At 43.2% G+C, this 14,787-nt stretch overlaps 2 protein-coding genes across 3 annotated transcripts in view; one reads left to right on the top strand and one right to left on the bottom strand.

The window, feature by feature from the left end:
* Positions 1-206: 206 nt before the first annotated feature.
* Positions 207-6,646, top strand: DDX39A (DExD-box helicase 39A). The gene is made up of 10 exons (XM_075272792.1): positions 207-296; positions 2,179-2,394; positions 3,049-3,269; positions 3,363-3,546; positions 3,845-3,963; positions 4,070-4,201; positions 5,038-5,147; positions 5,650-5,794; positions 5,915-6,062; positions 6,474-6,646. Exons 2-10 carry the CDS (start codon positions 2,187-2,189, stop codon positions 6,488-6,490), a joined length of 1,284 nt encoding a protein of 427 aa, XP_075128893.1. The 5' UTR covers positions 207-296; positions 2,179-2,186; the 3' UTR covers positions 6,491-6,646.
* Positions 6,612-14,787, bottom strand: part of ADGRE5 (adhesion G protein-coupled receptor E5) — an 81,678-nt gene continuing 73,502 nt past the window's right edge. For both annotated transcript variants that reach the window (XM_075272791.1, XM_075272790.1), the window contains 5 exons: positions 14,463-14,529; positions 9,101-9,192; positions 7,546-7,714; positions 7,363-7,464; positions 6,612-6,880 (listed from right to left, as the gene is read on the bottom strand). In XM_075272791.1, coding sequence (XP_075128892.1) covers positions 6,851-6,880; positions 7,363-7,464; positions 7,546-7,714; positions 9,101-9,192; positions 14,463-14,529 — 460 coding nt within the window. In that variant the 3' untranslated portion in view covers positions 6,612-6,850. The remainder of the gene's footprint in view (positions 6,881-7,362; positions 7,465-7,545; positions 7,715-9,100; positions 9,193-14,462; positions 14,530-14,787) is intronic.

Here is a 14,787-nt window from a genome sequence, read left to right on the forward strand (position 1 = left end):
AAATAAATACTTATGAAGCGTCACCTCCGCAATCTTACTGCTATTGGTCCTTCCCGTAGTCCCGCCTACCAAGCTGGCCAATGAGCTGCCGAGTTTGTCTTAACAAAAGCCCGGCGTCTTCCTTGTTCTATTGGGCGCCACACCCTGCCTATCACCACAATGAACTGTTACTACGTCAGACGGAGTTGACCAATCCTAGAAAAGTGGGCGGGACTTCTTCCTCCAGCTCTATATTCTAGGCCGAGTAGCCGCTCAGGTCACATCACACGTGGAAGTAAAGCCGAGCAAGATCAAAGGTAATGAAAATGGGGTCGTATCACACTTACTGTGTAGGATAACGGTGTAGCGGAGAGGGGCGAGCGGGCTGTGGGGTTTCGGTGAGCGGAGAGGAAGCGGTGGCTGTGCGGTGGTGATTGCAGGATGTCCGGCCTGAACTGGCGGCGGCCTAATATATATGGCGGCTAGAGCGGAACCCTCTTCAGTAAGCAGATGATATGGCTGTGGATGGGACCCGGCTCCTGTGTGACGGCACTGACTCCTGGGCGCTCTCTGTCTGTAGTGCAGCCTATAATGGCGCGTGTGAGGACTAGGCCTAGAGCCGGAGGACGAGGTGGAGGCGTTCATACATTACGTATAAATAAAGTTTATTGAAACGAGCGCGCGTTCTACACGGGCTCAGAGCTTTGTTCGTTTCAACAAGCTTTATTCATGTCGTGTTGAGCTTCTTTGCTCTATAGAGTATTTGGCTTCTTCTTTTACAGCTATGTATTCTCAGTTGTGGCTGCAGATGTCAGTTAGGCCTTAGGGCAGGGGGTTTCATAAGCAGAGCCGTAAAATGTCACAAAGCGCTCACCGCTTCACTCCTTGGTGATTGTTCCATAGATTTCCATGGAGCTGGCATGTGACCTGGTCAGTGGCGTCACCGTTACGCTATATACTATTGGCATTGCCACCTAGCAGTGGAGACCGTGATGCCATTAGCCTGCCAAGTCCACTGTTATGTGCCAGCTGCTTGTAAACAATATGGTAGACTGCCGGTGCATGTGCCCCATGTCCACAGCAAGGGGAAGAGGTGTGTTTCTGTTTTCCTATTAGATGGGTGAATCGGGAATAAGATGTCCTCAGTGTCCCATGTGATTGGAGCGGGGCTGGAAATCTGCACCCACTACATAATTCACTTTTATGGGATGGATGGAGATCACCACTTTCCATCGTTCCATAGAAATGACTGTAGAGGTGGCCGAGTGTGCGCCATACTGCTCCATGCACATGGGATACCTGTTCTCTAGATTGGTAGAAGTTCCAGCTGTGAGCCCTCCATTGATCAGACCCTTACTCTTTATAGTGGACTAGGGACTGTGTTATTAGTAGGAAACCCCTTTTAACAAAATGGTGACGTTGCTAGGTGTTTGGAGCTGGTAGCCCAGTGACTAAAGATACAATCAAAGCTGGGTACAAAGCTGATGTCTAAATGTGTCTGCACTGCTAGTGTCTACAGTGTGGGGGTGCTTCAAAAACAGCACTTCATCTTTTGGCTTCTTTGACCCCTGTGATTGGGGGGGGGGGGGGTAAGGGTATGCTGAATGTTTACAACTGTACATCTGTTTTGTGGCTTGCCCTGTCGCTGACTAAATTTTTCATTGGGCGTTTTTATGGTGACCACATAAGATCTGCCATCCCTCTGAAACTTTGTGTTGCTCTGGTCTTGTGACAACACCAGACTGAACTGGTTTTGGAGATCGGGGAGCTGGATTGGTCCCGGTATTCCTCCATCACCATGGCCATGTATGTGACCTACTGGAGTATATGGACATTGTTTGATGGTGGTTCCTTGCTTGTACACTGAGGGTTAGCTCATGACTTGGTTGAAGGACAAGCTATGTGTGATATTTAAACTTATTGGAGTAAGCGCAGGGCCTCCTCGTTCTGGTCGTCCATCCTTTGTGGGTGGCGAGTGCTCCAGCTGCTGTACACCTCTCCATTTCATCAGTATCCATCTTATCCAGTGCTCAGAAGACCACCTTAGTGGATAACAGGTGTCAGCTCATAACTTGGAGGACTGTCTGTGTCTTGTTTATTGACTTTATTTGCCGTCCTGTAATACTGCTTTTTCATGAGCGCATATTTCTTCTTTGCTATGTAGTGATGGGTTAGTAACAAATTTATTTATTTTTTCAGACAGCACCATGACAGAACAAGATGTTGAAAACGAGTTGTTAGACTACGAAGAAGATGATGAGCCCCAGGCACCCACTGAGGCCCCTGCACCAGCTGGCAGGAAGGAGGTTAAAGGCTCCTATGTGTCCATCCATAGCTCTGGCTTCAGAGACTTCTTGTTAAAGCCTGAACTGCTGCGAGCCATTGTGGACTGTGGATTTGAGCATCCCTCTGAAGGTACGAGCCTTGATACAATATATAGACTACCCCCCCCCTCTCCAGGGTAATGGGTAGCCTCGCATAGCGTAGATGAGTCAGTGTATATTTATGATCACTATGCTGTTCCTGCCCACTAGTGATTTTTATCCTCCTATATATCCGCACTGTTGGCATAGAAGACTCTTAGCGTGTTAATTACTATTCAGGGTGTGGGTATTTAGAGCTAGTAATACTTGTACTCTGCATTCAGCTATTAATACATGTCAACTGCATAATTGCACCCTCCTTTTACAACTTCTGGTAGTTTTTAAAGCGGGTTACCCCGTATACACACACGATAGATGAGAACTGTCCAAGTGCAAGTGCTTTGTACCTCACTATGGGGCAACGGGGGAAAAGGGTGTCACCAGTGAGCGCTATGTCTATACGAGTGTCTTGTGACTTCTCCCATCTCGACTTGATTGTTTTGTGGGGCAGGGACAAATCACACAGCAGAGTTTTCTCTTTCCCTGGTTCATTTTTTAAGGTTTTCCACAATGTTGCTACACTTCATAGTAAGCTATAGCTTCCCTCATCAGGTACAATGTCAGGATTTCATACTGCCTGTGGTTAGCTTAATACCAAACTGATTCATTTTAACCGTTTATTGACTTCCTTATTTTCTCATTGCAGTTCAACACGAATGTATCCCTCAGGCCATTCTCGGTATGGATATCTTGTGCCAAGCAAAATCCGGTATGGGGAAGACTGCCGTGTTCGTGTTGGCCACTCTTCAGCAGATTGAGGCGATTGAAGGACAAGTATCAGTTCTGGTGATGTGCCACACTCGTGAGCTTGCTTTCCAGATTAGCAAGGAGTATGAAAGATTCTCCAAGTACATGCCTACAGTGAAGGCAAGTGACCTACAATTCCACCTTGGTTATACATTGAGTTATTTCTTATTTATTTTTTGTTCGTATAAGTTATTAAGCTTGTTGTTTTTATAGGTTGCAGTTTTCTTCGGTGGTCTTGCCATCAAGAAGGATGAAGACACAATACGCAAAAGTTGTCCTCACATTGTGGTCGGAACTCCGGGCCGTATCTTAGCACTTGTTAGACAAAAGACTCTCAGCTTGAAGAATGTCAAACACTTTGTTCTGGATGAATGTGACAAGATGCTGGAGCAGTTAGGTAAGGGAGCGTGAACACACATTATTTCTTCCAAACCAGACAACCCCTTTAAGCCACGGTATGGAGCTTTCTAATCCGGTCCCTCAACACTGTGTATAGTAGAGGCATCTGAAGCAACTTATGGAACAGTTGATTGATTCGTACAGTGGCTGGCAATCTGCTCCCCCTCTGGTCAGATAGATTTAAGACCTATCTTACAGATTTTCCATTAATAAATTCTGTACTGCTCTCTTCTCTCCATTCTTCAATGCCACAGTTAAAGCACAAATACAATAATTGACTCCTTTAATTTTCTTAGATATGCGCAGGGATGTGCAGGAGATCTTCCGTCTCACCCCTCATGAGAAGCAGTGCATGATGTTCAGTGCTACACTCAGCAAAGAGATTCGTCCTGTCTGCAGGAAATTCATGCAAGATGTAAGTCTCATGTCCTTGTACAGTACAGTGCTGTGTACAAAATTTTAACTTCGCTTAGGCTTCTTTCTTGGCCTCATTTTGACTAATGGTTTTACCTTCTCCCCAGCCTATGGAGGTGTTCGTCGATGATGAAACTAAGCTGACACTTCATGGTCTGCAGCAGTATTATGTCAAGTTGAAGGACAGTGAAAAGAACCGCAAATTATTTGACCTGTTGGATGTTCTGGAGTTTAACCAGGTTAGTAATATGGAAGAGCTGCAGTAGCTGTTGTGGGTAGATGGTCCCAAATACTGAAGGGTGTGCAATGAAAATAGAATGTGAATATACATTTATAGGGCTTTGAGGGGGGTAACTTTAAAGGGGTATTCCCACCTCACATACTCATCAGTCTTTACTGCTGTAAAATCTTCTTTCTTCCTAGTTTCTTGCATCATTTGGTGGGCGGGGTTTCACATGCAACCTGCTGTCTAGCTCCGCCCCCAAATTCGCGTATAGCTTCGCCCACCCATATTGGACTATGAAGTACAGGCAGCAGCAACTCCATTCTGTGTTACATACAGAGACTGCCTGTCTCTGCCATAATGAACACAATTGAATTAGCTAGCCTGATAACTGGGAGAACAGAAGAAATGAAAGCAGCTCCTCTCCCCTATCTGATAGCAGGGAACTAGGTCACGTGGTGCAGACACAGGAATAGCTAGATACACAGGCTGGCTCCCTGCACTTAGCCCCTCCTCCCTCCCCTGAGAGCAGCAGATACATCACTTGACTCATGAGCAGCTAAGTCAGGGCTGTGGCCACAAAGAATTGAATAAAGTAAGATAAACAAAGCAGTTTTGCTGAAGCAGTGTATTTAGGAAAAGTCTTACATCCACATTAACAAGCAGTATAGATAGGATCCTTGTGATGGGACAACCCCTTTAAGTCCTTGGGGGATAAAAAAAAATATTAGAAATTTGTAAGTCATCTTGTGCAATACCATTCAGTTGACAAAACATTAGAATTGCTGTACTTTTAGTTTGTGTTGTGGTTTTTTGGTGTAATATATTCCTAAATGTAAATCTGTCTTGTAGGTGGTGATATTTGTGAAATCTGTTCAGAGATGTGTGGCTCTGGCACAACTCCTGGTAGAGCAAAACTTCCCAGCAATCGCTATTCATAGAGGAATGCAACAAGAAGAAAGGTGGGTTTTCTTGTTGTGAACTGTAAAGGAATTTTCCACTTTAAATACCATTTCCTCACCTATGTAGATGGATGTAACAAAACTGAACAAGTTTCAAAAAAGAAAGCAGCTTTCCCTGTTGGTATTTGATGTGCTTAGAATATGAGACACTGAACCAACATGGAGGGCTGGCCTAAAATATGAATGCAGGTTTTTTCCTTCTGTGGAATTGCCATTGCAGATTAGTTGCTATAGACTACCTCAGTGTAGATTTTCTTATAACCTTTTATAATGAAATTCCAGAGTCAAAAGAAATTTAAAAAAAATATATATATATATATATATATATATATATATATATATATAATTTTTTTTTTTTTTTTTTTGTAAATCTTTGCTGCGGTGTCTTTTGCTATGAAAATACACCATGTGATATTTCATCCAGACTGTGAATCCATACTTCTATACAAACTGGACAGTGGTGTTTTATGTCCTTGTGGATAACAACTGCTCTGTTCTACAGGTTGTCCCGGTACCAGCAGTTTAAGGATTTCCAGAGAAGAATCCTGGTAGCTACTAATCTCTTTGGACGGGGAATGGATATTGAAAGAGTTAATATCGTCTTCAATTATGACATGCCTGAGGACTCAGACACCTACTTGCACAGAGTAAGTCATGGAATACAATAAAGCAATTTGTCTCTCGCTCTAAGTGCAGACTGAAGTCTTATAGCCTTGTCTGAGTTTTGTGATCTCCGTGCCTTAAACCATTTCTTCTTTCCCGTCCAGGTGGCCCGTGCGGGTAGATTTGGCACTAAGGGTCTGGCTGTGACTTTTGTATCTGACGAGGAAGATGCCAAAATTCTCAATGACGTCCAAGACAGATTTGAAGTCAATGTGGGAGAGTTGCCTGATGAGATAGACATATCCACTTACAGTGAGTATTGAGTGTTTGGCTGATTCCCCACATAGTCACTATGTAATAAGGGTGACCAGCAGTATCACGGTGCAATTTGCAGTGTCTTTCAGTTTCATTAGTATAATGGTTTATAGATTTAGGCTCAGTCTTGTCGTTTCTAACATAACTACAGCACAACTTCTCTTAGCCTATGTAAGTGCAATCCATCTTGTACTGTTGGTCAGTCCTGAGATGTATTCAGTTTTTCTGTACAGTGACCCTGGTAAAGCTTGCAACAAGACAAACAATACAATTGTAATGTTTTATTAGCATGGTATACAAAACAGTGCATTTTTATATAAATATGTACCTTAGGCAAAAGCATTTTAAGAAATATATACACCCGAAGTTTATAAAGACTATTGACACGTCTGTCTTCTTTCTTCACAGTTGAACAGAGCCGATAACCCTGCCCTCCACTACTCAGCGTTTCTCCTGGTTCCTCCTCTTGCTCTTGCTTTCCAAGCCAGGCAACACTTATTTTGATTTTACAACATTTGAATTTTTTTATTCATGACTTTTCTGTAAAGAAGGGTAAAATTAAACTTTTTTATGGTTTGAAACTTGTGTTGTGATATTGTGTTTAGTATGGGAACATCAGGGTGGTCTCTTGTTTGGGGGGGGGGGGGGAGGGGGCTCTCTGTTTAAAGTCTTTCATGTATTGGAAGCAGAGCAGCTGTCCAAGCCAAGTGGTAACAAAATATAATAGAACCAGCTTTGGGAAGACACTTGTGATTAGGGTTCCGGCTGCTTCCATGTACCATTCATCATAAGCCAGACTCCTTGCTTGTTTTGCCCTGTAAGAAGACATAATAGAGAATGCAGTTTACGATAATGACCACACATGCATGCTGTAATAAGCCTTAGTTATCAATGCTAACTGGACTCTTTTTTTTTTTTTTAACTATATCAAGTGTTCTAAAAAATGGGGAGTTTATTCTTTCTCTGCCAGACACACAAATTGCTAGAATTACCAAGACTCCTTCCAGCCTCTTAGTAATTCTAGCACTCATAGGTGTGCCCAATATCAGATCTACACCAGTGTAGATTTGAGGTACAACTTGCACCACCTCTGGTGTGAACTATAAAATATCTGGCAGACCGTGGTGTCTATATTCCTGCCCTGATGTGCTACTAAGCACGCATCCGTTTTTGCAAATGTGGGCCAACACAGCCTTTTATTTCAATTCAATGACAGCAAGCAGATACCTATCTCTTTTAAAGGGGTATTCCCATCGTGCTTGTTCAGCAGCCTGCAGGCTGTCCACAGATCCCTTACCTTGGTATTTGTGTGCGTATTGCTAGTGTTGCTGAATTCGGAGTATACTGGAGCCTTGAAGTGAACAAGTGCACAGAGCCACATCTTATATTCAGCCCGCACCTGTGGAAGAAAGAGGACTGGTTTAAAGTCAAACCCCCTTTAGCTTTTGTCCCTGCCCCATGTAGTGTCCTCGTCTCTTACCTTCTTGTGCATTAGGCAATGCAGACAGAAAATCTGTAATCCTTGCAGTGTATTAAGGATGGTGAATGCGTACACGAAAAAGGGTGTCGCTGTGCTGAACATGAAGAATCCAAATGCCCAGCAGGTTCCCAGGATACACAACTGTGCTACAGATGTTATGGTCAAAGTCCTACAAAATATCAATATATAAAGTGTAATGCTGTGTTGGTAATCGATGCACATTTGTACAACTACAGTGTATATTGGTGATTATGTAGTGTGAGGGAGAGTTTATATCTTTTAGAGAGGGGGACATAAATACATGGCAGGTTGTATATACCTGCACAGGCCACAGTCTCTACAGCTCCACTAAAGTGAGTGTTTATTTTAGCAGTGGAATCACAAGCCTTGTCCCTATACATTTAATAGGGAAAGAAGAATGCAACAAAAATGCAATGAGAAAAAAAGCCTACTTTTTTGCTACAATTTTTAGCCCGGGTCCTCGCATGGTGTAAGCACTGTGGTTTGACAGCAGCATAAACACCATGGCCTTTTAGGATAAGTTCACACGTGAATTTCCGCTAGTGGCAACATGCCACTAACGGGGAAAAAAAGGCTAGCGGTCTCCATAGACCACCATTGTCAGGGTGGATTATGATGTGGGTTCCATGCCATAATCCGCCGACTCTGTGCCTGTGTGAATGGGCCCTTACAATCACCGCAGAAAAATTCCCACAGCAGAAATGCTGCGATTTCCAAAGTTGTTGCGTTTTTGTAAACTTCCTGCAAGTCAACTATACATACAGAAACGCTGCCAGTTTCTATAAGGTGTAATTGAAGCAGAAAGTCCACAGAGTAAAGCTCTTCTGCCATGGTTTTTCCCGTAACGCTTTTGGGCAGCGGCCCTCTACATGGGACCTAGCCTTAAAGGGGTTTGCCATAAATGTCTGAAAGATGGGAGCCCTACCTCTGACACCCGCCCCTATTTCTAAAATGAACTCCTTCAGGTTCTATCCCCAACTATAACCTCATTCAGATTGTCCTTGAAGACCAGGCTTATGGAAACAGTGTACATCTCTGACCTACAATGTTTCCATAACCCCTATAGAGATAAATGAGTTATGGAAACAGCATGTTACAGAACACTACACTGTTTCTGTAATGCCCAACCATCAAGAACAGTTTGTCAGCAAGGTAAAATCTAGCGAATCCCATCCACACACTGTGGAAAAATACGCACAGCGGACATGCTGAGATTTCTAAAACCATTGTGATTTGGAAATCGCAGCATGTCAATTATATTGCGAGTACAAAGGGAGAAAAGGTCTGCAACACTCTTGATTCTTCTAAAAATTCAAACTTTAATTCATCTTCTTTAAAAAATAGAATCCACGTAACGAAAAGATGGTATACACAAAACTGAATTAAAATAACCGCTAAACTAGTACAGGGAAGACTTGCGTCCAAAGATATACTACTGTACTATAACAACGAGAGACATTTCAGGCTAGAAAATGTGATGACTAAATGCTATGCGGTTCTCTTAAGCTATAAGTAGAAGCGCAGGGCCACTTACCTGATTCTTTTTAGTTTTCCTTGCTCTGGGCTGATGGAAGACATTTTCTCTGCTAGTTTCCACACAGTGAGAATGAAAATCCCGCAATTTACCTGAGCAGGAGAGGTATGTTAGTAGAAGCCTGCAGGGGGCGCCATGGAGTGATGTACAAGAGATCTGGCCATAACTAATACCATTCAATAATATGGGCCGTCTATGCTACTTTTTAGGAGAATGTGTTTGGTATTTTTCCTATGATTTCAATTTTTAATCTATCTGAATGGGTTGTAGGAAATGTTTTATTTGCTTCTTTATCATTTTTATCATATTTTCTACCTATAATATCTATCATATCGTGTAATTTAAGCTGCAGTACCAAACATTACCAGAGGGTGGCGCACAGAATATTTGTGTCACTATTCCTATCATATTCCTAAGTCATTTTGCGCTCCACTGTGCAAAGGAAAATGGGGAGAATAAAAAATCTGTCTTCCATGATGTAATTAGGAAGACAGTGCCTCAGTCATGCAGCCCAATAGAGGGCGCTCCCTTTAACATCATGCCCGACCTTCCCAGAGGCCTTTGTTGCAATGCAATGATGTGGGATTTTACCAAGTATAGTCTCTCAGCCAAGGACAGCTGTTTCGATCTGATTGGATCTCTTCAGCCGGCGCAGAGAAGACTGAATTGGCAGAGGTGAGAGGCTTCTAGACAGGGTTAAGGGGATATCGTCACTCCTTAGGGAGAGAACCACCGTTTAGGTGTGTGGAGTCTTATTAAGCCATTTTGTGCACGATATCCCCTTAACTCTATCTAGAAACCTCTCACCTCTGCCAAGTCAATCTTCTCTGCACCAGGCTGAAGAGATCCAGTCAGATTGAAACAGCTGTCCTCGGCTGAGAGACTGTACTTGGTAAAATCTCACATCATTGCATTGCAGCAAAGGCCTCTGGGAAGGTCGGGCATGATGTTAAAGTGAGCGCCCTCTATTGGGCTACATGACTGAGGCACTGTCTTCCTAATTACATTATGGAAGACAGATTTGCACATTCTTCCCATATCATATTCTTTTCATACTGCGGCCAAAAAAAATTGATTTGGAAGAACTGTAAGGCGGCGTTCACACTGCTGCTGCTGTCCGCCCCGGGGAGTCCACTGTATACCCCGGGGAAACCGGACAGCAGGCGGCTTGCGAGCAGTCGGCTTTAAAACCCATTCATTTCAATGGGTTTTCAAAAGTGACCGCTGTGCGCGTTTTCAGCCTCTCCGCCTGGTGTCCGTTTTTTTTCAGTGGACACAAAATCCTACATGGAGGACTTTGTGTCCGCGGAAAAAACAGTCCACAAGTTAGGAGTTAAATCTCAAGTATGGTTTCTGATTGACAATGGGGGTCATCTACTGTCATAGCCATAGGAAAATGAGAAATCATGGCTCTCTCCCTGCACACTGCCCGCTGCACATGTCCCTGGCACACTCGCTGAAATGAGAGCTGAAAGTATATGCAGCTCTAACTTCAGCCAACATTGTCTTTGATTCTACAGGCAGAATTTTGATCTTATTTTAAAGCCAAGCTAGCACCATTTTAGTAATTGTTCTCTGCAGTTTCCATCGAAATCAATGGGAGCCAGTAAGTTCTTTTTTCCTGGGAGCCGTTTGTTCCGGTTCCCAGAAAAAAAGAAGCGACATTCTCATTCTTCAGGCGGATTCGCCTCACAAATCCGCCTGAAGACTCTCCCTCCCGACTAGGCCCATTCATTGGGCCTAATTCGGAGCAGAGTGCTCGACTGGATGCCAGTGCGCTGCCACAGCATCCAGTTTGCAGCTACCTGTATTTTGGTCCGGAAACTGAGGTCTTAGGCTGAGTTCACACTGAATTTTTTGGCGAGGATTTTGACGCAAAAACCGCCTCACAATAGTGTCCTATGTCATCCGCTAGCTTTTTTTCGGTAGAAGAAAAAAGAAGCGAGCTGACCTTTCTTCAGGCGGATTCCGCCTGAAAAAACCAACGGGAGTCAATGAGAGGCAGAAAAGCCGTGTCAGTTTTTTCAAGGTCCATACACTTTGCTGGAGGAAAAAAAAAACAAAAGCTAAATACGCCTCAAAAAACGCTACAAAAAATGCCTCATGCAAAAAAAAAAAAAAAAAAAAAAAAACGCTTCAAAAAACCATTTCCTAATTCCGGAAGTGGATTTTTTCCTCACCAAAATCCTCGCCAAAAAACTCAGTGTGAATTCCACTCACCCTGAGTTTTTGGGGGCTGATTTTGATGCTGAAACCGTGTCAGAATCCACGTGGAAAAAACACCTCCCCATAGAGTTCTATGGGTTCCGCTTGCTTTATTTTTCCACACGTGAAATTTTTCTGCTAGCGGAAAAAAATCTTGCTTCAGGCGGATTCTGACTGCGAAAACCAACACAGTCAATGGGAGTTGGAAAATCCACCGCGCGGATTTGGGCGCGGAATTGGCAAAAACTGCGCAGAAAAACTGCTTGCGTTTTTTTCAAGGTCTGTACACTGTGCTGAAGGGAAAAAAAACAAAAACTAAAAAAGCCTCAAAAAAGCTCCGAAAACCGCTTCAAAAAACCATTTCCTAGTTCCTGAGCAGATTTTTTCCTCAACAAAATCCTCGACAAAAAACTCCGTGTGAATGGACCCTTCGGGTGTTTATAGATTGACAAGCATTCTTTTTACTGAGTCTGTCTACTAGTGTCCTATTACTGAAAACTATCCTATAATACTCCACCCAAATGTCAGGGATAGTCAGGGGGATTCTCTTCTCTCACTACTATGGCTGCCTAGACACTTATCTGTACTGAATTTAGATATACCGTATTTTTCGGACTATAAGACGCACTTTTTTTCCCCAAAATTTTTGGGGAAAAGAAGGGTGCGTCTTATAGTCTGAAGGTGGCGCCTGGCATCCGCTGTAATAGAGAGGCGGAAGCCGGCAAGTGATAGACGCCATTACAGGTGACGGGGCCTGAGACATCGCTGCGCTCCTCTGCCCTGCTGGCTTCATGCAGGGCAGAGGATCGCAGCGATGTCTCAGGCCCCGGCGTCTATCCCTCCCCGGCATCCGCCTCTCTAGTACAGCGGATGCCGGGTCAGTATCCGTGGCCCCTTCTCCCCCGGGGCCGGTCCCCACCGGCCCCGTACCTGTAAAGTTGCAGGCCGGCTCCTGCGCGGCGATATCGCAGGAGCCGCCCTGTTCGGGTGACAGCCGGGAGCCTAATGAGGCTCCCCGGCCTGTCACTGCTATATATTAGTATTGCGGCTGGGTCTATGACCAGCCGTAATACTAATAGACAGAATGTCCCATAGACGGCAATACAGTTGTATTGCCGTCTATGGGACTTGCGATCAAGTGACCGCAGGTTCAAGCCCCCGGGGGGGAATAAAATAGTAAAAAAAAAAAAAAGCTTTAAAAATATGAAATAAATAAAAGTTCTAAATCACCTCCTGGTTTTTTTTTTCAATACAAGGTGATCTAAGCAATAGATATCCCCCAAAATGGTATAACTAAAAATTACAGCTGGCCCCGCAAAAAAAACGCTCTATACATCCCCGTACAGCTGCAGGGTCACCTGTCAATGTGGCCTTGCAGCTGTTACAAAACTACAACTCCCATATATTAAATATTTTACCAGTTTTTGCTTCAAAATTTTTTTTCCCTATTTTCCTCCTCTAAAACCTAGGTGTGTCTTATAGTCCAGTGCGTCTTATAGTCCGAAAAATACGGTAATACTTAGGAAATTAATACAGTCCTATGAAAAAGTTTGGGCACCCCTATTAATCTTAATCATTTTTTGTTCTAAATATTTTGGTGTTTGCAACAGCCATTTCAGTTTGATATATCTAATAACTGATGGACACAGTAATATTTCAGGATTGAAATGAGGTTTATTGTACTAACAGAAAATGTGCAATATGCATTAAACCAAAATTTGACCGGTGCGAAAGTATGGGCACCCTTATCATTTTATTGATTTGAATTCCCCTAACTACTTTTTACTGACTTACTGAAGCACAAAATTGGTTTTGTAACCTCAGTGAGCTTTGAACTTCATAGCCAGATGTATCCAATCATAAGAAAAGGTATTTAAGGTGGCCAATTGCAAGTTGATCTCCTATTTGAATCTCCTCTGAAGAGTGGCATCATGGGCTACTCAAAACAACTCTCAAATGATCTGAAAACAAAGATTGTTCAACATAGTTGTTCAGGGGAAGCATACAAAAAGTTGTCTCAGAGATTTAACCTGTCAGTTTCCACTGTGAGGAACATAGTAAGGAAATGGAAGATCACAGGGACAGTTCTTGTTAAGCCCAGAAGTGGCAGGCCAAGAAAAATATCAGAAAGGCAGAGAAGAATGGTGAGAACAGTCAAGGACAATCCACAGACCACCTCCAAAGAGCATCATCTTGCTGCAGATGGTGTCACTGTGCATCGGTCAACTATACAGCGCACTTTGCACAAGGAGAAGCTGTATGGGAGAGTGATGAGAAAGAAGCCGTTTCTGCACGTACGCCACAAATAGAGTTGCCTGAGGTATGAAAAAGCACATTTGGACAAGGCAGCTTCATTTTGGAAACAAAAATTGAGTTGTTTGGTTATAAAAAAAAGGCGTTATGCATGGTGTCCAAAAAGAAACAGCATTCCAAGAAAAACACATGCTACCCACTGTAAAATTTGGTGGAGGTTCCATCATGCTTTGGGGCTGTGTGGCCAATGCCGGCATCGGGAATCTTGTTAAAGTTGAGGGTCGCATGGATTCCACTCAGTATCAGCAGATTCTTGAGAATAATGTTCAAGAATCAGTGACGAAGTTGAAGTTACGCCGGGGATGGATATTTCAGCAAGACAATGATCCAAAACACCGCTCCAAATCCTCAGGCATTCATGCAGAGGAACAATTACAATGTTCTGGAATGGCCATCCCAGTCCCCAGACCTGAATATCATTGAACATCTGTGGGATGATTTGAAGCGGGCTGTCCATGCTCGGCGACCATCTAACTTAACTGAACTTGAATTGTTTGTCCAAATACCTTTATCCAGGATCCAGGAACTGATTAAAAGCTACAGGAAGCGACTAGAGGCTGTTATCTTTGCAAAAGGAGGATCTACTAAATATTAATGTCACTTTTCTGTTGAGGTGCCCATACTTTTGCACCGGTCAAATTTTGGTTTAATGCATATTGCACATTTTCTGTTAGTACAATAAACCTCATTTCAATCCTGAAATATTACTGTGTCCATCAGTTATTAGATATATCAAACTGAAATGGCTGCTGCAAATACCAAAATATTTAGAACTAAAAATGATTAAGATTAATAGGGGTGCCCAAACTTTTTCATAGGACTGTAAATGTGAAAACCTACTTACCAGGATAATCACACACACAGGTCCCATAAAGGCCCAGATGAAACCTTTTTCACGAGACAACCAGCAGCTATGAGACAAGAGGGGAAAGTTCAGTTTATGGAGCATTACACAGTGTCACAGAGCTCAGCTTCTCTCCTCTTTCATATAATCCTATATATCACAGAGCTTAGCTTCTCTCCTCTTTCATATAACCCTATATATCACAGAGCTCAGCTTCTCTCCTCTATCATATAATCCTATATATCACAGAGCTCAGCTTCTCTCCTCTATCATATAACCCTATATATCAAAGAGGTTAGCTTCTCTCCTTTACCATATAACCCTA

This window comes from Leptodactylus fuscus, chromosome 5 (assembly GCF_031893055.1).
Source record: "Leptodactylus fuscus isolate aLepFus1 chromosome 5, aLepFus1.hap2, whole genome shotgun sequence".
NCBI lineage: Eukaryota > Metazoa > Chordata > Amphibia > Anura > Leptodactylidae > Leptodactylus > Leptodactylus fuscus.